Source organism: Phyllopteryx taeniolatus, chromosome 5 (assembly GCF_024500385.1).
Source record: "Phyllopteryx taeniolatus isolate TA_2022b chromosome 5, UOR_Ptae_1.2, whole genome shotgun sequence".
NCBI classification, from domain to species: domain Eukaryota; kingdom Metazoa; phylum Chordata; class Actinopteri; order Syngnathiformes; family Syngnathidae; genus Phyllopteryx; species Phyllopteryx taeniolatus.
The window spans coordinates 7,477,032-7,500,497 of record NC_084506.1 but is presented as its reverse complement, the minus strand read 5'-3'; the positions used below and the strand labels follow the sequence as shown (position 1 = coordinate 7,500,497).

Genomic DNA, 23,466 nt, shown 5'->3' with positions numbered 1-23,466 from the left:
GCCAGATGAGGTAGCTCAGACATCTATTTAGGACCGCCCTGGATTTTTGGAGTACATTTATTTTTTTTAATTATTATCTATCCTTTATTCTTATTTCAAGATTCATTTTGCACTGAAAACTGTTACATATTGTTTGTTAAAAAGTAGTGCAATAAAAATAAAATTTCTTCCCTAACATGAAGAATAATTGTGACTAATAATCGTGATTACAATATTGATCAAAATAATTATTTTGATATTATTTTTAACTAATTGATAAAAATAATTGCAAATATTATTATATTATATTATTAGAATTATTATTATTATATATATATTTTGTGGTTGACTTATCTGAGTTACTCAACTTTTTTTTTTTTAGCAACCCCACTGATTACTCCAGCAAGGCTAAAAAAGTGGCCAATAAAAAAAGTTATAGTAGTAAAAAAAGAAATTGCAAGACTGTACACCTGGGCCATAAATCGGAGCTCAAAGTAAAAGTATGTGTGTTATAGTGCCCAAAAATGAAACTAAGTTTTGTATGGCTCTTTCTAAAAGAGGGTGAAATAAATCTTTCCTCCATTCTTAATTCAGCGGCTTACTTATTTCAAACGACCCTGTAAATCTTTCCTCTGAGAAGCTCCAACCTCCTCTGAACTTTGCTATCAGGGATCTGACATGCAGGCAGGTTTGTATGATGAAACACACAATACTTTGTTCACAATGGCACACAGCTGTGTTTTACATGACCTCTCCCTAAGTCTCTTTTTTTAATGTGCTCTGGAGTCAGTGGTGTCTTGTCATTAATCACGCTGGGTGCTCATAATTCAACGCATCTGTGAATAAAGGTTTGAATCGGTGCTATGCTGAGGACGACCCTCCTGTTCTGTGCCTCACAATGAATGTTAAAACACCTACGCAGCTCTCCAGAGACAGATTGGATTGATGCTGATGGATTTCCAGAACACTGGAGCTCAATGTAATTTGGAGAGTGTGCCAGAAATATCTCATAAACATGTTACATGCAGGTGCTGTGGGTGAATTCCTATCCCATTCATCAATTACTCTATCAAAACTACTACTTGGAGGGGAGTGTATTGCATATGCAGAAGGATTAGTTCTTTTCAGTTTGCATTTTTTACACAATACTCCTTTTATGGTTAGATATATTTAGAATATCCATCCATCCATTCTCAACACCGCTTATCCTGGTTAGGGTCGCTGGAGCCTATCCCAGCTGACTTCGGGGCAACGGCGGACTACACCCTGAACTGTACTATACTGTACTCCTCTCATAACTGCGCTCAGTTAGTAGAGCACCTTCCACATACTGTATGTTTGCGTGAGCAATCAAGTTTTTTCCCCATCTCTGCATGTCTGTTCGTATTATGTAAAGCATTAATAAAGGACAAAAAGAACCTATGCAATTTCACATTTCGTTCATCACTGCAGCATTGAACCGATATATGCATGTAATTTATGTCAATATTTTGTTCTGATGACATTTTACATGCCGCTTTGTGAATTGAGTTGACATGGGGAATTTCTGTCCTTTCAAAAAAACCCCGGTACATAATGCTGTTTTGTCTAGCCACGGTCCCTGCTGTGTATCTTTTTCACTTTTCTGGGCTGCCACATTCTCGTTACCCTTAAAAAAAAATAGAGGTGTTCAAGTTAGAAGTGTATTGTAGTCTTAACGTAGTGAGTGTACCTGGTTTGCAGCAAGTAATGAATGAAAACACTGTAAACCAAACACAAATTTTAAAGATTATTCCGACGTTATATACAACTTTTTGTGAGCCAAATTATGACTTTCGACGGAGCCAAAGGGTTTGAGTTTGGCTTCAGAGGTAAACTGTGGAAAGTAATCCTCAGGCAACAAGGAATGAACACAGATCTCACAAAAGGAAAATGCGTCCTAAAACAGAAAGTTCCTGCAGTGACTAATCCCACACCAGGAGTGGTTCATCTTGAATACATGCTTAGACACACTTACAGGAAACCAATGAATGTTTACTAAATAGTTACTCCCCGATTAGATAATCTATTTTCACTAGTGAATTTTCATGCTGGAGTCCCTCGAGCTGAAAGCCAAAATGCTGGATAATGGTTCTTGGAATTTAAGATCATCTGACTTTCCAGTGTGAGAGTGTTTTATAGCCGATTCCTCTGGGAAAATGCTGACTGTTTGATAGAAACAACTCCAAGGCAGCCTACAGCCTCCTGCCTAATGAGCATCGTGTCAAGCGATGAGCGCAATTGGATGCTTATGTATCCATGTTCAACTGGAGTTTGTGGGCAAGTAGAATCTGTTACCGGTAATTTGAATTACTGTTATATGTAACACCTTCGTGATCTAGCTAAAAAACAACAACTGTAAAACAGGCACAATTTAGATACTCTTGTAAATACCATAACATTTTTCTGTCACTCTTATACTTTATTTGAACATTTTTATTGTAACCATTTCTACAATTAGTATGCCCCAATATGCATACTGTTGTCTGTTGGGATGGTATTTGTTTCGTGCAGTGTCTATTGGGCTAGATTCATTACAAGATCAAATATTTTTTAAATTGAATGCATAAACAAGTATGTATGATGTGAGGTGGCATTTCCCTTTTTAATTTTTTTAAATTTCAGTTGTAATGTTTGTCTGAGTAGATAACGATAGAAATTGTAACAACAAAAAATATCTCAACAGCCATGTTGCAAATGTGTGCCACGCATCTCATTTTCTAACAAACCGTCACTCAAGTGTGAAAGTTAAAATGGACCCCTGTAATATGTAAATGAGTCAACACTGCACCTTTCATAAGAAATAAGAGTTGCAGCTAGGTAGGTTCAGTTAGCTGCTACACATCATGGAGTATCTGCCTGGCTTGGCACTGAAATACTGAAATCCAATGCTGGACCCTCCATTAAATCAGGCTGAAGTCTTCTTCTTTTGTAGTTTATTGTGGGTTGGCAAGCAACTTTTGGAGTGCATAATTTCCACCCACACTGGAATCTGGAGCCTGCTGCATTCAGTTGAGGCTTTGATGCTAGTTGAACAGAGATCATAAGAGGTGCACTGAAGTCTTGTGTGATATGCGCCGTGAGTGATGTCACATATAATGATGATGATAATTCCACCGGCGGCACGGTGGCCGACTGGTTAGAGCGTCAGCCTCACAGTTCTGAGGTGCGGGGTTCAATCCCCGTCCCCGCCTGTGTGGAGTTTGCATGTTCTCCCCGTGCCTGCGTGGGTTTTCTCCGGGTACTCCGGTTTCCTCCCACATCCCAAAAACATGCATGAATTGGAGACTCTAAATTGCCCGTAGGCATGACTGTGAGTGCGAATGGTTGTTTGTTCCTATGTGCCCTGCGATTGGCTGGCAACCAGTTCAGGGTGTACCCCGCCTCCTGCCCGATGACAGCTGGGATAGGCTCCAGCATGCCCGCGACCTTAGTGAGGAGAAGCGGCTCAGAAAATGGATGGATGGATGGATAATTCCACCTCCAAATTTCAAGAAACTTTTAAAAATATCTTTACCCTAAGTTAAGGTTGAAGTCCTAATTGTATGATGAACAAGACATCCACATTTTGGGATACCAATGCGCGTTTTGGATAAAATCAAGTTTATTGGTTCATTTAAATTTTCTAACTTCATCAGCAAACAATTCTTTCTGCTGTGGTCGTTAAGCCACATCAGAGCGTCCCCTTTTTTTCATAGCTGCATCTTAATCCACATACTGTTGTAATTCAGTAAGCTCCTTAAATAATAACCCCTCCCCCACCTCCATTCCACATTTAAATTAGTGTTGCAGCCAATTCCTGGTAGAATAAGATTTGTAAACAGTGGAGAGTTTGTGGTTTATAGGTCATGGTGCAGTGGATTGTTCCTAAAGGGCATGAGTGGGTGGGTGGTCATAAACTTGACAGAGGCCTGGTTTGATTGCTTGAAGCATCCTAGCATCCACTACTACACTGCTGTAATAGACACAGAACAGCCACCCACCCCCTCATGATGACCCATAAATCTGTTCTTGTCTGCAAAGGGATTATGGACCAAATAGATTAATCTGCTTCTGTGCATTTACGTGTGGCCACAACCCTTATATCTTCAGTCCATTTCTTCCAAAAGTTGTACTATTGTTTGCTATTAAAGCTGCAGTTTCTTTCTATTATCTTTTCTACAGAGAAGCTGACAAGACTATTTGATTATTTTATTTGAGATACCTGAGAAGGGGTGTGCTTGTAAAGGGCCACCTGTAATAACAAATGACTCCCCAGTGTGTGGGAAACATCTAGAATCAGCACCGTCGGTGATTTTCTCTTGATTTATTAATACTTCGCAAATGCCAGAGGGTTACGCTTGAAATGTAGCTGGAGGTGATGCAGAGTAAAAAAATAACGATGTGAAGGGCTTTCTGGTCATTTACATGCAGCAGCTCATATTGTATATAAATAAGTCTTTGACTCAGATAAATGTTTGGAGGGTGAGTTTTACCTCCCAAGTGTTTCTTAATCTTTATCTGACAGTGCAGTTTGTTATAGCATTGTGGATTGAATACAGCTTGGGATTTAATGTGTTTCACCATATCTGACTTTTCTCCAATGTGTGCTCTTGGCTTGACTGTGTGGTGCAAAAAGGTTTGCAAAGCTGCATGAAATTCTTAAAAAATGTATAATATTTGAATCGTCACACTCAGGCTGTTTTCACATACTGTTACGAATACTAATTGGTCTGATTGTGACAAAGGTTATTCTTGTTGAGGGAAAGTTATCCTAAAGAGAAACATTTCAATTATTACACTGAAGGAAAATTATTTTGTATTTGAGATTATGCATAAATATTGTTAATGTCACACGAATAGAGCTTTGAAATTCTCATTGTAATTCCGAGTTTACCTTCGAGCGAGATAATTAACTAACTACCGTGACTAAAACAGTGACAATCATTTAATAATTAATTGGTATAATGTGTTTCTTTTGTGCTAATAAAAAATACTATACTAAATGAAAGTTAAAACAAGTGTGTGAATTAAAGTCTGTCTAATAGGTATAGTCAGCCCATGGTACCTACTGTAAAGTCGCTGAAAAGCGCAAATAAAAACGTCTTAAACACACCACAGAAAAGTGTAGTCAACAAGCACATTTGAATGAATGCAAAAATTGACAAGTCTGTAAATGAGGCTCCAAAATAGCTGAAAGAAACGCCCCGCTAAACTTCAGCGGTCACTCAAATACGTTCATAGTCGTACAGTATGTGCTCAAAAGTCTGTGGTGTGAACCACACACAGACTGGATAACGTGTGCCGCTGTATTTAAGTTAACGTTCCCTGAAGTGTCCCTGTTATTTGGACCCACACACGACACAAAACCGAGCAAGCTGATGACTTATTGGACAATGCCGACGCCGCTAGTGAGCTAGTGGGCTACCGAGCTCCGACACTGGTCGGCGGGCTAGCAAGCTAGCGAGCTAACTGCATGCTGTAGTGGTAGAAATGGGCAAATTTATTATTACTAAGTAACTTGCAATTGGGGTGGATGGAATGACAGTGCTCAGTACTTATATAGTGGGGGAGGGGGGACTCATCCAAGAAAGCCCAAGTTCGTACCTATAAAGTCCAGAAATGTCAAATGATGAAAAAGAGTTTTAGCACTATATCTCAAAAATTCTGTACTAAATTGTTCTCAGTCTTTACACGTTTTCAGCAATTAGCATGTTTTTGGGATGTGGGAGGAAACCGGAGTGCCCGGAGAAAACCCACGCAGGCACGGGGAGAACATTTGCACTCCACACAGGCGGGACCGGGGATTGAACCCCGGTCTCTCAGGACTGTGAGGCAGACTCTCTAACCAGTCCTCCACCGTGCCGCCTATCTTAAACATATTTAATGTATTTAGAAACAAATCACTGAAATCACTTTACAGTGTTTAAATTAACACTGGTTATGAAGCAACATAAGTGGATCCAAATTTGGGCTTGTTTTTTTCCTAATCAACATTTCAATAAATGTATTACTTGCTGCAATAATAACCAATACAAGTGTATTTTTATACAGCCATTATTTGTTTACAGGTTTTTTACTATTTTTTTTTTAAAAGATGAGAAAAGGGCTGCTTTATTATTTATGTATGTATTTATTTATTTATTTTCAGTGTATTTGTATAATCAAGTATTTGAAAATGTAACTATTGTTTTATAATAAACTAAGCTACTTCCAGATAGGGGACACATTTTGAAATCCAATATATTCCGTGATGTGATGATGAGAAGTCTTGGATGCAAATGCTTGTGTGCTCTTCGTCGTGGCTCTTGTGTGTAAAGGTTTCTAAAAAGCTTCCAGAGAAATATTGCAAAGCTTTTCTTACACATTTGTGCCGCTTGCAGGCATCCATCCCGGACTGAAAGAAGCTGCTGGAAGCGGATCAAGATTTGCATGTCTATGTGTTGCTAAATATGCTCCGTGTTGATGGATGCGTAGTGACAGTTGTGTGATATAACCTGCTGGACAAGCAGGTCAGGGATTGTACATGGATTGTCAACAGCATCACCCCGAGACTTATCCACATCGATTGTTTAGTGTTGGATAAAAATATGTCTGTAAGAGTCAACTGTCACTAAAGACATGACAGAGATGCCCTAAGTTCTCTCTTCTTCCTTCCATTCTCTCTTGCTCTCTGATCCATGAGCATTGTGAAGGTCAGCTGCCCTTCTCCGGTGACCTCAATTCCTTAAGGAAAGGTTTCCTGAGATGATGCACTCCTTGCCCCCTTTTGGCAGCTGCCCTGGAAACAGTTCAGTGTGCAGCTGAGGCTGTGACATAGGTTGTGTTTGGAGAAACCTCCGAAGAGGGGGTTATTTACCCCCCCCCCCTTTGCTTTTTGATCTGATGAAGGACACAGCTCCATCTGTTTCCTGCTCCAGTGTGCTGCAGTGTTCTCAGTCATATCAGATGAAGAGAAACGACAAACGGAAGGATGCATCACTACTTTATTCTTTTGTTATGACAAGTGGTTCCGCTCAAGCCACAGCTCTGGAAATATTGGCATGTTTGTTAAAGCACTTTGAATGTGGGTGTGCGTCAAGCATCCAAGCATCATATTCCATCGATAACCAATACTATCTGGAATTTGATGTGTTCCTCTCTGCTGGCTATTTCGAGGCTTGTCCATCCCTTCCCACTAGTGTGCCATTCTCCTCCGGGCTTAACCCTCTTGTCTTCCTCCAGCACCTGTCAATGCCATTGTCCTCCTGTGAACACGGGGAAAGCCACGCAGACACGCTCTGAACGACCTTTTCACTGGCACTCTCCCTTCAGAACATTTGCTTTTGTTGCACATGCCTTTCTTTCTAGATTTCGGAGCAATCTGCAAGGGGGCATCCATCTTCCAATTGAGGGAGGCGTGGTTCTGTGGACTTGCTTGGTGTGATAATGGACCACACATGGTCGTGCGCTAGCCGCTAACTGGGACCTGCCTCGATGCTTGGGCTCAGGCCTGGGCTCTGCCCATTCCCCATGCAACTGCCTCATAAAGTACTCTTCTTCTCAACCTTTTGTCTAGGTCCTTTCACTTAACCTAAGCTATGGTGGGGCCTTTGTCCTTCTATCTCCTGCCTCTGTACCAACTCTCTCTGTCCCCCCCCCTCCACATACAATATGCCACCAACAAGAATCCAGGAAATTAATTGAAGTCTTGATGAACAGATGATTTTTAATTTTCTTTTTGCGTTGATCATAAGCATTTAATAATTGTAATTATTATTAAATTATTAAAATAAAAATTTAAAGCCACTTTTAACTGTAAATTGCAACTTTGATGACTGACAACGGTGGAAGATGATACTGGGTCTTTTCTACTTTAACACTAATTGTTAATTGTTGCTTATATATACAGCTACGAATTGTAGTAAAAATCATTAACACTGATGACAATGTCAAAATAACAGTTACACGCACTACAACAATATAGCGGAAACACATTCACTGCAAACATATTTACCTTTAAGAAGGTTAATTAACATTGTATTCTTAGGGGTACTGTTGTTTGTGTCAAAATATTATAGTAATAATACAGTTCATTTTAGATTTTTCTTTTTACATTTAAAACCCCACGCTTGCTTGCTTCACTGAGGATCTGAAAAATAAAGAGGGGGTCTCACTTTTAGATGTCCATAGTGGTTAGCTAACCTTCACCACAAAGCAGGTGTATTACTCAAAATAATTTGAGAAAATTCCCACAGAAATTGACAATTCCTTCTTGCTCATGTTGGACTTACTATATAACTATTTTAGGCGTAAGGCTTAGTAGTTTGGCTTTTTCGTTTTATCTTCGAGGTAAACCTTTTAATGTTAGTCACACATGTCAAGGCCTTTTATTCTTTCATCATATTTGAAGTCAACCTAATTCGTGAAACTTCTGCTTTAGAAATGTCTAAAACGTCTGTGATGACGTCATCACCTTGACACTTGAGCAATACTGTATTGGAGTTTAATGATGTAAGTGTGATGAAATTATTATGCTGATTGGACTACAGTTACACAGTCAGAGATGTTTGATGTAAGTATAACATTCAGTGGTTAAATGTCGTCAAAGTCGTCATCTGCACCACATGGTCCTTTAATGTTGTTAGCGCCAACCGAAAATATAGTATGGGAGAAAATAAAGACTATCGTCTTGCATTGCTTTAATAGATGCTTTGAAAAAAATAGTTCTGTATAGTTGTGTTTCTGTTTTATACAACACACTCCCTGTAGTATAAAATTTTAACAAAGTACATGTGCTTTTTAGGTTACACACCTGCAGTCTTTTATTCTGCTAACATGTGTGAGCCTTACACAATATTCAACCAGCTTTTCCTGGTATAGTATTTTTGCTAACAATGTTCTTTCAAATGAGATTTGAATCATAGACTTTTACAATCCTCATCCACCCCCAAAATGATTTGTTCCCAGTTTAACATACTTTATAAAAGTACAATCGTATGACTCCTCACATAGCATCAGTTGAGAGTGAGAAAGTAAAATCTTGTTTGATCTTGTAAGAATAGATTTCTGTTTCCAGCCATCCAACCAGCCAAGCACTGCAATTTCATTCATCATGACAGCTTCCAAATGCCATAGTGCCAAGTTGGAGAACTTGTTGGACCTACACAAGACTTAAATAGTTTAAAGATACATTTTGTAATATTGGCACGGTGGACGACTGGCTGGCACATCTGTCTCACAGTTCTGAGGTCCCAGGTTCAAATCTGGCCTTGCATTTGTGGAATTTGAATGTTCTCCCCCATGCCTGCATGGGTTTTCTCTGGGTACTCCGGTTTCCTCCCACATTCCAAAAATATGCACGGTAGCTTGATTGAAGACTCTGAATTGTCCGGTGGTGTGAATGGTTGTTTGTCTATATGTGCCCTGCATTTGTATATCGTATTTAATTCCAAAGGCACTGACAGTAAGTACTGTCAGCACTCATCAAAATATAAAACCATTGTATCAATAACATGAGACAATGATTTATTGTTGAAAGTCAGAAACTCTAATAACATCAATTGAGAAAGGGTAAGCAGTCTCTTATTTTTTTTTTATTAATTTGCCAATAGAAACTTGAGAGGCCATTGCTAAAACATGAACATCAATGGGGCAGTCCATCTGTTAATCTTGCGTTTTGTTCTATTTCCAACTTCAATTAGCCATGACTAGTCGTTCACACAGAATTCGTAATCCTACAATTTATAGTGAATGTAGAAAGATTTCACTTTCGAGACGATCCTGTGATTTGGCTGCTGTAAGGTTAAACATGCAAAAATGCTAATTAGCGCTCTCATGTAAAATGAAACCAATTTGAAGCATGAAAAAACTGTTTGGGTTCCTTGTGGATCTCATGTTTATTCTTGTCCTGTGGGAAGACAGGTTTTGAGCGTCCTCTGCATTAACAGAAAGGTTCCAGATAACTGACATGCGTTTATTTTAGTGTAAACAGTCAGTTAAGTTCATCTTTGCGACAGTTTTTTTTTTTTTCAGTCTCGTATTGGCACAATCTTATGCCAATGCTTGCCTATTCGAAATCTGTCCCACTGATCTGTCATACCGCTTTGGAATATAAACACTATATTATCATTGTGCCTTAACCTGAATTCAGTTCAAATCAGTCCAGACTATCTCAGAGCAAGCAGGAGTTAATGAGGCAGCAATATCAGCTCTCAGCGGTGCATTAGTCCAGTCTGTCATAGAAGGCCCTGGAGGAAGACCAAAGCTCCATCAGCAACACTCCACACACTCATAGGCAGGCAAGCTCCATGTGCCTTCAATTAAGGGCTGGAAGTGGAGCCCAAATGGGGATGTTTAAAGGAGTGAGGCAGGCTTTAGAGTGACACAAAGAACACTGGCCTGTTGTGATAGTATCTAATGAGATCACTCAGAGCTGCATCCTTGAATGCTGCCATTCATTAATGCGATGCTTCTTTGTATATGCATGCGTGTCCCATTTCACTAAATAAGCTTTCACGCTGTGTTCTGCTGGAAACCTTGTGGTGGCAAGGGAAAACCTAAAACAAATCTGCTCTTAATACAGCTAATGAAGGGATGACTGAGGAATGTGCTTTCCAAGAGCCCATCCTTTTGCATTGTCCGGAGTTGTTTAGGACAGCCTTTAACTGATTGGCTGTTGCTCGCATTTTCTCTGATTGCACATGGCTTTTAGGTATTAGCCGGAAATCATAAGCTGCTAGGAGTCAAGCAGCCGATTTTACTCTGCACCAAGACAGCTTCTTCATCTTTAAACTAAAGAGTATCTAGCCATAAAATGACACAGTTGTTTCAAACGCTGAGCATAAAGATGTCTCACTCTCTCTCTCTCTCTTTTTTTTTTTTAAATGTTTTTTTTTTTTTTTTTTTAGGTCAGTTGGCATTCTCAAAGGTTCTTTGGGCATGTAAGCCCCAATGCAGTAAACATAAGTGAGAGACTGGCCTCTGTGCTGATGTGCCACGATTTAAGCTCATCCTTCAATCCTGCCTTGAGCCCCCTTATGGTAAAAGCTTTGGGAATAAGGATGACAAAAAGGCCGGAGCAAGCAATCCATTCACTTATTTGTAGTCTCTTTGTATGGGCATTCCATCCCACCCTGCTGGTTCCCTCCATCTTGTGGGGGTTGCTTGTTGAACCCCTTGTTGGGTCAAACTAGAATACATTAATAGCGCGGTGATGGGCAAAGCAGAAAGAGTCCTTGCACACAGTGCAGTGCATACTTCCTCTCCACCGATGTCCCTTTCCATGAAAAAGACAAGTGTTCTAAATACGTGAGGAGCAACAAATCAAACACATTTATTACTGTGCACTGAAAAGGTCAGACCAAAACACAAAGCCCTCCTGTTGTGAGAGGACTGATTGTTTAGTGGCGCTTCTAACGGAGCCTGGATGACTACCAAAGCATTAGACATGGGTCAGGCTGAGGCTACACAAAAGGGTTGAACACACTGCGAACAAAAAGCCTCTTCTTGTTGGGCCGTGAGGTTTATTTAATAAATCCTATTTGGTTCCATTTTCCAGCTGAATGTTAAAAATAACTAAATGAGACTGAGACATTAGATTTTGTTAACTCTGCCCAGGAGGTCATGTTTTATTGTTATCTCTTTAGTTAGTAAGATTACACACAGTATTACCGCGCACACACACACACACATGCTTTTATGTTTATTTTTGTTAATTCAAAACATTACGATCAACTTGAAAAATTTGTCTATTCTTAACATTAGTTATTTTTTTAAATAATTACGTCAATTGCTGCATTATCATATATATATATATATATATATTAGATTACAAATATATCTATATACAGTATATGTATGATATATACAGTCATGAAAAAAATTTTTTTACCACCTTTATTTCTTCAACTTCATGTTCATTATAATACCTGGTACCACTAAAGGCATTTTACCTGAAGAATACGAAAGCTTAATTGTATTATTAAATATCATTTGGGTTATTATCAAGAGAAGATGCAAACTCCACACTGGCGAGGCCCGTTTTGAACCTGGGCCCTCAGAACTGTGAAGCAGATATGCTAACCAGTCGTCCACTGTGCCGCCCTCTTATATTCAACTCTTATGAACTATTTTCGTTGTCACCGTTATGTTTGTCCAAACAAAGGTACCTTTAGTTGCAACTGGTATTAAAAATGAAAATGAAGAAACAAGGGGTTTAATATTTTATTCATGACGATATTAATGATTTCTATTTCTATATTTATATGTACTTTACTCATACTTAACACTGTGTATTTCAAGCTTTCAAGCTATTCATTCATGCTTTTAGTGTGCAGTATTCTTGTATTTGACTGCATTTGATTTCTCCCAACAATAAACAATACATTGTGCACCCACTCAATGCAGTGCTGTTTTTCATTGCATACAAAGCCACAATACTGAAAAAGTTGGCCTTTTTTTTGCCCCGCTTGGATAATAAGTGGTTTTCCTTTGGCATTCGGGTGGATTTTTATTCTTCTCAAATGCCACGATTTCCGGAGAGGTCTCTGACAACGAGTGTAGCCTGTATCCGGGATGGAGCGCTCCAAGCTGGGCTTCCGTGCCGCGCTCATCTCTGCTAAGTTGTCCCATGCTATCGATCTCCTACTTGTAACCCTGGCATTCGTGTGCATGGAACGGCCAGTTTCCCTAACAGCACAGGAGAATCCACTGCATATAACACTGACTTTGTTCACATAGCCTCGTGAGCTGCGGACTCTGAAGTAATGTCCCGGTGGTTAACGCGTGGTAACTTGTCCGTAGGCGCTAGTCAGCAGTTTGAAGCCATTTCATTCTTTCGGCTCAACGCAGTCACGCGCACACAACTTGGCGGATGACAGCCAGTCATTGGCTGCCTTTCGGCTTTTTGGGTACTGGCCTTTAAGACGGCGTATGAATTGAGCGCTGTCGTGTAGGTTTTTTGTCTTTTTTTCTTTTTTTTTTTTTTTTTCTTTCTCGCAAAGTCAGCTGGCAAAGGCTCCAGCTCCCCGCAACCAGAAGTGTCAAGTAACGAAGTACAAATATGTCGTTACTGTGCTTCAGTAGAAATTTTTGGATAGCTATACTTTACTGGAGTGTTTATTTTTCAGCCTGTTTTGTGCTTCAACTCCTAACATTTTGACTCATATATCTGTACTTTCTACTCCTTACACTGGGGAAAAAAAGCCTTAAAGTATTTCATTTTGAATTGTGTTCATTCGGGCTTGTCATTGTTCAAAAGCGCATAAAAAAAGACCTATCCGAATGTATCGCACCAGAATGGAATGATTTTGATTGTGGTTGGATGAGAAGTATAAACCAACAGTATACCTTTCTGACGCCTGGTTTGTACGTGATCCATCGCATCTGCACGACACATATCATCACACTATGACAGAGAGACCAGACGTATAGCCTGAGCATGTGAACTCTACTACAGAAATCTTCTTAAACCCTGATATCTATACTTCTATTTAAGTAATGACCGTGAATACTTTTGACACCTCTGCCCGCCACACTGAACGAAATAAACCGTATGGATGGATGGATTGTTTGACCTTGGAAGAGATGACGCCATCACACATGCAGTAGTTGCACCATTAAAAATAGCCTATGATTTACAGTGGACAGGTTTTATTTGTACATCAACTTTATAGCCTGAACTGTAATTGGGTCCTACATCTAAAACCGTATGTTAGCTATGATGCTTCTAAACAATGTAAAATATTTATTTAGAAAGATTCAACTCTGGACAGTCATAATTGTAATCTTTATTTTATGACAGAAAAATTGGAACAAAAGTGTGAGAAGTCAAGTGAAATGAAAAGTATACTCATGAACACACATTTTCTGGACCTAATTTTAGGAACTGTTTATTTATCTATTTTTTTTAAGCAAAGTGTAGTCGAGCATTAGAAGTCTGTTTCACTTCTTACTTTCTGATTTCTTTTTCAAACAGTGCAGTGGATTTAAGCCCACTGCTGGACGTCAGCGAATCAATCATGTTTTGCGTCCAAGGCAACACTACACTATGGGATGCAATGTTGGGCTGCCAGGATTAAATCCTGCTCTGCCAGACTGGTTGGTTGGTTTTTGCTGGGTAGCTTTTAGGGTAATGATCAGCATTCATGTCGTGCCAGTCCTTTATGATACCAGTGCCTGATCAGGGCTGCTAGGCAGCAGCCCCAGACTCAGTGTCTCTCTAGCCTTGTGCTTTTGTGTCTACTGTGCCATGAAATGTTGTGTGTGATTGTGCCAGTGGAGCATTGCAAATATCCTCCCTGAGGGGATGATTCTTTCAGATTTTCACATTTAAGTATATTGACGAATTGGGCTGAGTTGTTAAACAATACCCGATGATCAAAGTGTAGTTTCAAAAATACTCAAATCTTGCATCTACCATATCAGGGGTGTCCCAACTTTTTTCTCTGTGGGCTGCATACAGAAAACTTGAGGGATGGAAGGGCCACTTTGAAATTCTTCAACTTTAATTTATTAAACATGCTGAAAACAATCCATCAGGAAATAATAGTTTGTCTTAATATATATTGCTGTGTTGTTATTTTGAAAAGCTGCTACATCAAAGTTTTCTGTTAAGGGTGATAAATAAAGCAAATAGTATAATGAAAAAAAACTTTCCCCTTTTATAAATGTATGCCGCCACCTAGAGGTTATGAAAAAGCTTTACACTTTCATTCCAATATGCCACCGCCACCTCGAGGTTATGAGAAAGATGTACACTTTCATTCTAATATGCCACCGACACCTAGAGGTTATGAAAGAGCTGTACACTTTCATTCCAATACCTGTATGCCACCACCACCTAGAGATTATGAAAAAGGCGTAGCCTACACTTTCAATCCGATATGACAGGGGTACCAATGACTGCATATATGTACAGTTGTGCTCATGAGTTTACATACGGGCAATTTAGAGATGTCAATCAACCTACCATGCATGTTTTTGGAATGTGGGAGGAAACCGGAGTGCCCGGAGAAAACCCACGCAGGCACGGGGAGAACATGCAAACTCCACACAGGCGGGGCCGGGGATTGAACCCCTCCAAAGGTCTCCGCATGCCCCTGCCTGTGCCAATAACAAGGAAAACAAGGGTGTATGCTATACATGGCAATATCAATATCGAAACAATATCAAGGCCGGGAAAAATAGGGTTGCGGTCTGTGTTAAATGTTAATTTTATTAGATAATGCAGGCCACAAAAAAGGGGACGGCGGGCCGCAAATGGCCAGCGGGGCATAGTTTGGTCACCACTTTGGACAAAATAATTGGTGCGCATGGTGCTCACCAACAGCGTAGATTAGAGGGGTTTTGATTTTCCATTATAGGGAGTTATTTATTTTGTTTTGAATTTTCTTTTTCAAATTAAGTTAGTTTTAATGACAATAAGAAAAAATACCATTTAAAAAAAAAAAAAAAAAAAAAAAAAAAAAAAAAAAAGGTATTAATTTACTTACAGAAGGACAACCATCCACAAATCAAATACACATACTCTATAACAGTCCACAGAATTTGAAGTGCAATAAGTGCAGTGCATTATAATGTGTCTTAAGATTAGATCAGATCCATCACAACGTAAAACCATTCTGTTGTATGGCCTTTTTAAAAATGTGTTTGTTTAACTTACCCAAAAAAAAAAATCAAGTTCTTATTTGCATGTTTTCCTGTCCTTGTTGCTAAATTGTTAACTTCTCAAGTGGACTTTCAGATTTGTGACTCTTAGACAGATCGAAAGTAAGCTTGATTTCACCTCTTGTATTTCCAGTGAAAGTGCATCCAGTCTGTTTTCTTGTTGAGTCCATGATCATTCCAACAAAGCTTTTCATGTTTTCCTCCTGCTGCTTAAGTAGTCCTGTGAAAATGTCCCGTTGTTGCAGTATTTCAATCACCTGCTGTGTCAGAGAGACAAAGACTTTGTGTTCGGTAAATTCTAAGAACAAATAAAATATTGCAACACTTTAACTGAATCTAAATATCATGTTTGTTAGTGCTCCCTGTGGTTACCGGTACTTTTTTTTCTTTCTCTTTATTACACGTGTACACTGTTGATTATTAGATCTTTTTTGTGTGGGCTCAATAGGGGTTTTATTTGGTGCCACCACTGAGCCAGCACACAACTGCTCCCTGTGTCTTCACTTGCCCTCTCCCATACGAATTTTTTAATTCCTCCTTGTTTTAACTTTGTTATTCCAAACATTCTTGAGATTTTAAAACTGAAGTTATCAATTACTATTTAATCAAGACAGAAATTCTGTTTTGAACATGAACCAAAACTAATTTGGAACAGAACCTGTGTGTTTATCTTGTCTGACAATATTAAAGTTGATGATTAGATTTCATTTTGTTTGGCAACCATTGTTTTGGCTCTGTCAATTCCCTTCCTTTTAAAAATAATTTGGTCTCGGAGTGATTGTTCCTTCGGTTTTGGCGGAGGATCTTTTATTTTGTCACCTACCACATTAACAATGATAAATGTTCTATATATATTTTTTTTATATATACAATTACACTGTTCCTGTCACGCCGGGAAAATATTCCAACATGTGAGAACAACACAAAGTAAATACAGACTAACAAATGAAGATTTAATTTTCAAATGGAAAGAGACCATTAACACGAATGGCCTGTTTGCGTGCGCATGGGAAGAAACATTAGACAAAAGAGCTTTCCGGAAACACTCAATGAATGAGCTGACACTGTGGGCATCTAAAAATACCGCTGTGCGCCGCCCTCTTTCAAATATTAAAGCTGTGTGATGACACATGCACAGTTGGCAGACCTACGATTGCTTTGCCCCAAACTCCAATCATACGCTGTCTTTACACGTTCACAATTTGTATTTACGTCTATGTATGTGCAAAGATCTCCTCAGTTCAGAACATATCAATAGTGCCTCTCCTAGTTTCAGCCAATTAGTACACTACGTTTTGTCTCAACTATTTCTAACCTTGTTTACTCGCCATTAATACAACACAATCAACTAATCTATTATTAGGCAGCACGGTGACTTAGTTGTTAGCACGTCTGTCTCACAGTCGAAACCTCAGGCCCTCCTGTGTAGAGCTTATTTATTCTCCCTGTGCTTTTGAAGAGTTATCCCCTGGATACTCCAATATTCTTCCCACATCCCCAAAACTCACATGCTCAGTTAACTGAAAAGTCTTAAACTCGCCCATTTGTGTGAACGTGACTGTGAATGGTTGTTTGTCTATGTGTGCCAAACGATTCTCTGGTGGAGCAGTCTATGGTGTTCTCTGGACGCTGGTCTACCTTGGCCAAAATCCTAATGGAGAACACGTGATTTCGAAAATTGGGTAGATAATCTGTTATTATGCCCCTCATTAAGAACAGTAGATTAAAACCACACATCATGGTTTGGACATTGTCACGATAGTTTTATGCTTCAAAAATCTTTATAATCTTTTTCAATTATACAAATTTGCTTGGTTGCAGCCTCATTTTTGCAAATGCAAAATTAGTTATAAGACAAATGTTTTGAGGGAAAAAAATGGGATAGTCTGGTTTCTTGAAGGGTTGTCTCGGATGTTGGCAAAATTGTGTAGTTTTGTGGCTATCGCAAGAAGAGTGTCAGACCGCAGGATCGTGACAACAGACTGGATGCGTCCCTTTGTGGGCGTTAATGTTGGTCACATTGTGTAGCCATTGTCTAAAAATAATGAGCTGAGGAAATGTTTGAAACATTTTAAGGTTTACCACAGCAATCTCAATTATTGTGCACCGCATTTGCATAATGTTTTCAGCCACAGAAGGTGCATGTGATAGCATAATAGTTCATAGCGTGGTTTTCTTAAAAGAGGTGGCTCATACTATATGTTCTTCTGCATCTGACAGTACTTAAGTATAACTTGTACATTCGCAGTCATCCAACTCTCAAAGGCAACTGGACATTTTCTTGGTTCACGTTTCATTCAAACGTTTCTTCGGTTTGAATTCTCAGAAATGAGGTAGAAGCCTTCTGGATATAATATCCATAATATCTATAACAGCAAAATGTAAGTTCTCATATCAATCTTTATGGATTACTGCTTGTAAACATTTGTCTTATGCTTTGATTTAAACTTGTTAATGTATGAGTCTCTGACAGATTGAGCCGCAAAATGTACATTTAGATGAGTTGGCATGGTTGAATGCTGGACGCAACAAGGGGGTGACAGGTTTGGATGACCGCGTGATGAAGATGGAAGATATATGTTGTTTCTTTGCATCTTGTCAGAGATCTTGTTCCTATGGGCTGGTCAAGGAATGTGCTCCTGGCTGGAAAAAGGTTTTCAGTGCTCATAGAGGTCCTCCCTGCCTCGGCTTCTGCTGAGAAATGAACCTGGCCGGTAGCTGAAACTCAATCGCTCTCTCCAGCTGGGCTTTGGAGGGGAAAAGAGCATGGCCTGACAAGCAACTCATGCTAACTACCAGCACTTTTGTGATTTGTGTCACATTGCAAATTGTTGCAATTTTATTCCATCCATCAGAGATGTTACAGTGTTGGTTATGAGCTTACAACTGTGTTCTATTCTAACCTCTGCTGTTCTATTTCTGTTAGACAGGTGCCTGCCAGTGAGATACAGTGTCAGTAGGTAAAGAGCCAACGTAAGAGTTCTGCCTCATGCATAATGACTCAGGAAGCCAAAGATGCAAACACAATTGGGTTTGGACCGACTGGCATGGGCTTTTGTCTTTGCTTTGTTGCCAGAAAATGCATTGAGGTTTTGTGGCAATACATAACTGACTGGTTTCTCCACGTTGCGTCATGGAAAAAGACCAAATTTCATTCTAAAAAGGCAATAAGATGTAATTGAACCGTATTGCCTCTTATGTGAGCGTCTTGTAGCGAAATGAATACTTTTCTTGACAAATGGGCTGGAGAAAATATACTGGCATATATTAGTCATATAGTGGAGTAGTGTGCTTTTAAGTCTTCTGGTGGAAGACTTGAGCCTCTGTCAGTAAACAAGCTTATGTGTTGACATCCGAGGCATTTCCATTACATCTCTACCGACTAATTCTACGCCCCTTTCCAACATCTTGAGACATGGTAGTATTAACTTCCTTTTGATCCATCGTCAAGTAGCTGTTTCTACTGAATTAACTTCAGCGTGCGTGTGCTTGGATGGATAATATTCCAATTCCTCCAGAATCACATCAAACTTCTCAGAAACCTTCTTCAGCAGCAGATGTGCATGTTGCCAAAATAAAGCGTTATGTTTAAGATCCCATTGGGTGGAGGAGGAAGCAGTTCGTCACTGTTTTGTGCGCGTGCGTGCGTTCCTGTGTGTTTTTATATGCATATGAAGTGGATATGAAAGTAATTTGAATGTGAAATATCACTCTAAGATCAAAGTTTGACCCCACAAACTATTATAACCCTCCACATAATGATTGAAAATGTAAAAAAAAATTTGTTGCACCACCTTGTGGTTGTAGCGTTCCATCATTTGGGGGATAATTTGTCAGCGTATAATAGAGCAGTTTATTTCCCTCTTGCACATTGTGAAGGCATTAACTGCGTGTAACTGCCCTCTTTTGTTCGTCTCCAAAATTTCCTATCCAAAAATGGGGCTAATTTGCATCTCGTTGTATCTTTTCCAAAAGGAGTTGTCTTTTGCACCCAGCTCTCTTTGAGCGAATTGACTTGGTTAATTGTGAGGGCGTCTGGTGCACGTTACAAGCCTGATCAGGTGCTCTTGGCTTGTTCTCACTTGCCGCGTCCCATCTGTCTCACCTAATTGTAACACCTCTGTTCGGCTCATGCTGATGCCTTCAAATCATCTGTGCTGCCATGTCCCAGTGATGCAGAGGTCAACTGTCACACACTGCACTGTTTGTCAGGAAAGGTGGACGAAACATGGAATCCCTCCTGCTGGGAGAAATGTGCCTCCCTGTTCCCCTCCCGCCCCTTTCCAGCCTACTGACACTTACACAGCTTGTGGCTGATGTACTCGTGTTTCAGTCAGGTCACAGAGGTTCGTCCCTAACAGAATAAAAGTCAAACTGGCTCCTTATTTAGCATTCTTGCCTGCTGAGAGAAGCTCAAAAGTACATGTTTGGGTTTACGCTTTTGTTTAGAATTGCCTTCAACTCTGTATATCATTCCGTAATGCCACCATTGCTGCCTTTTAAACATGCAATCCTCTGCATTTGGCAGGAAAATAGCTGTTGACCATCACCGCATCTTCTTCTCTATAAAACTCATTCCTGCCATTGTGGTATTCCCCTACTGTGTGCCTGTATTTGTTTGTGGTCTTGGGTGTGGCACTCTTGCCAAATCCCAAAGTGCGCAGCTGTTAAGTGCTGTGGCTGCAGTGGCAAAGCTGTCTCGAATTTAAGGCTCAACCTTGGTGAGTTTCTGTTTGTGAAAGCTTCCTAACCTACTCCCTCGGCTGTTAGAAAAAGCTCAATTTCATTTGATTGTCTTTATTGTGCAGTGCATCCTTGGAGAATCCACAGAAAGATGCATTTATCACAGTTTTCAGGAATACATGAATTGAACATGTCAGGGCGGGAAAGTTGCATAGCAGTGAAGCAGTTTGACATTAATTGAACTGACATAAATGTCAAGGTTCAGCACTACATTTAATGTAAATGTAATCTACCCATCTACAGTGTAGACCACATCACTTATTTTAGCGCAAAGTTGATTTTAACCCTTGTTTTTTTTTTCTCTCTGTCTCTCTGCAGCCGCGCAATCAAGACCAATCAGGACCTGCTTTCAGAAACACCCTGGACAAATATCTTCTATGATGACTTCTGGGGCACCTTGCTCACACACAGTGGCAGCCATAAGTCTTACCGCCCCCTCTGCACCCTCTCCTTCCGTCTCAATCATGGTGCTGGTGGGCTGGACCCTTGGGGTTACCACCTGGTGAATGTGGCCTTCCACGGGGCGGTGACTGGCCTTTTTACACGGCTGGCTCAACTGCTGCTTGGAGGAGGCTTGTGGGGCCTCCTGGCCGGCCTGCTGTTCGCCTCTCACCCCATCCACACAGAGGCGGTGGCGGGTGTTGTGGGCCGAGCCGATGAAGGAGCTGCCTTGTTCTTCTTGCTGTCCCTGCTTTGTTACATGCGTTACTGTAAGCTGCGCGGCAACGCTGGACCACTGCGGCTTGTGGCTTGGTTCCTTGGCAGTCTGGGCTGTGCTGCATGCAGCATGCTGTGGAAGGAGCTGGGAGTGACTGTGCTGGCCTTATCGGCACTCTATGACATCTGCATTTTGCACAGGCTCAAACTGCGACAGGTTACCATGCTTCTGTATAAGGTAAACAATGTTCTCCATTGCAACGTGGCTTACTCACCATGTCTGTTTTCATGTTCACGTATGATAAAAAAAAACAACAACATCTGTCTAGGTATGAAATAGACTTGAGGCAAAACATCATTATTCTGATTCATCATATTGTTTTCTCTTACAATACAGTACAGTAGCATCAAAAATTAATATTATAATTTTTGTTTTTCTTGGGACGTGACTCATAGATTAACTTGCCGTCTGTTAAGGAGCACAATTTCCGTGGCCTGATTAGCCACTGACTGTGACACTGTATTGTGTTAAGATGACTAACGGGAGCATGAAACCTAATGTAGTGATTCATGTGCAATCCCTGGGGCATGTCTGTGCATATGAACATGTATTTTTGAAAATGTGGTGATTGGCTAAGATGATGGGCCATTGGAAAAAGAAGTAATAGGCTTGTCAATTTCTTCATCAATTTTGAAGCACCTGACCATCACGCCACCATTATCCCTGCGGCACCTGTCAGAAGTATTTACTGGTGTCTGTCTGGTCTTTAGGGCGGCCATGCTTCTCTGCGCATTGTAACAAAATGCAGTGAGACGTGTGCATAAATGGGGCCAAGGTGTTCTTGAGCAGCCAATATAAATGGTCGTATATGGGGTGCCTAACCAAAGAACACAGCATGTTTTGCACCAAGCAGAGATGTCCATGGAGGAAACGTTTTAGCTGGAAAACAATTATTTCTTTCAGTGCTCTTTATTGTGTGGAAACAAAGCTCCATGCTCAAATCTCATGATTGAAGCGTTATCTGACTTTGTGTGTTTTCTGGAAGGTATACTTTTTATTGCGCCCAGACAAGCTTTTTGGAGTAGTCTGGCATTAAAGAAAAATTTTCATCGAAAGATTATTCTTTTGTTTAGCCTTTCTTGGAAAAAAAAAAAAGATGCATGCCGTTTAATTTCTGGACTAGATCAGGCCCTTGAGTTGTTTTTTTTTTTGTTTTTTTTGTAGGTTTGCCATTGTGGTTCACACATTTGACAAGGCTCCCAGAAACAGATTGATCCTCTAAATTTCACCACGCTGTCTTACTGCAATGATATTGACTTTGGAGTTAGACTGAAAGATTGGGCTGCAGTTGGGAGCGTCCATTTTTTTTCCATTTTCAACAGCGCTTATCCTGGTTAGGGTCGCGGGGCGCTGGAGCCTATCCCAGCTGACTTCGGGCGAAAGGCGGACTCCACCCTGAACTGGTCGCCAGTCAGTCGCAGGGCACATATAGACACGGAAATGATATTGTTGTGTGTAATAGTCGAGGAAAACTGAGGTTACAGCTCACAGTGGGTAACTTCGCTTTGAGACAAATAAGGAACTGCGTGGCTTGTCAGACTTAAAAACGACTGTTCCTCATTCTGTAATAGAGAGATCTCTAAATCAATTGTGAGAGTGAGGATTTGTTACAGTTTAGCTTTGGACTGACATTTGTCATGATGAGAACATGTTATTTCACTACATCACAGATAATATAAAAAGACGTCTAAACAGAGAGCTGTCATCATCTCGAAAGTGGCTTTCTTTTCTGCCTGTCTGCTCGCATGTAGGCCACTAACTTCCCCAAGCAAATGCATCAATGGGAAAAGTTCATTGTAACATTTATGACCTGCAATAAGATTCACCACAGCCCTTTTTTGGATCCGCAGTGGACTGAACTCTTTCTCCAGTCAGACTGCAGCGTCTGGCTGGATGCGTGACTGACAGACCGCAGTGAGCTGGCACCGTCTTTTAGGACACCATTCCTCACTAAGCTCAAGTACTTTCCCATTTAACTTTGCGAATGGTCGAAGGGATCTGCTTATCTGATTGTGTCTCCCCCGTCAACTGGAGTAGTGGTTTATATTAGCTGCGAATCTTTCATTGGCCCTTGTAGCTTCTGTAATGTAAATAGTTGAGGAGCATCATTCGATAGCACCTTTCACACTGCAAGTATTTTTTTCCCCCGACAGGGGACCTGTGTGAAAGAGAATTGCTAAAAGCTGGAATAGGGTTGTGAACACCCGACACTCTCGTCTCCCTCCCTGTTTTATTGGAAGCAATTGTCACGTACAGCAAATATTTTCTAGATCACACCAGACAAAGGCGCCGAGATTAGTAATTATTGTTTTATGTAGTAACAATTCCCAACAGCTGTTGTCAAGATACTTTTCATATGGAGCACCTAGGTCTACAGTAGA

General features: G+C 40.3%; 1 protein-coding gene across 1 annotated transcript in view; it reads left to right on the top strand.

The window, feature by feature from the left end:
- The window catches only part of tmtc2b (transmembrane O-mannosyltransferase targeting cadherins 2b), a 90,571-nt gene that overhangs the window by 21,364 nt on the left and 45,741 nt on the right, over positions 1–23,466 (top strand). The window contains exon 2 of the mRNA XM_061772889.1: positions 20,686–21,262. Within this exon, the coding sequence (XP_061628873.1) occupies positions 20,686–21,262 (577 nt within the window). The remainder of the gene's footprint in view (positions 1–20,685; positions 21,263–23,466) is intronic.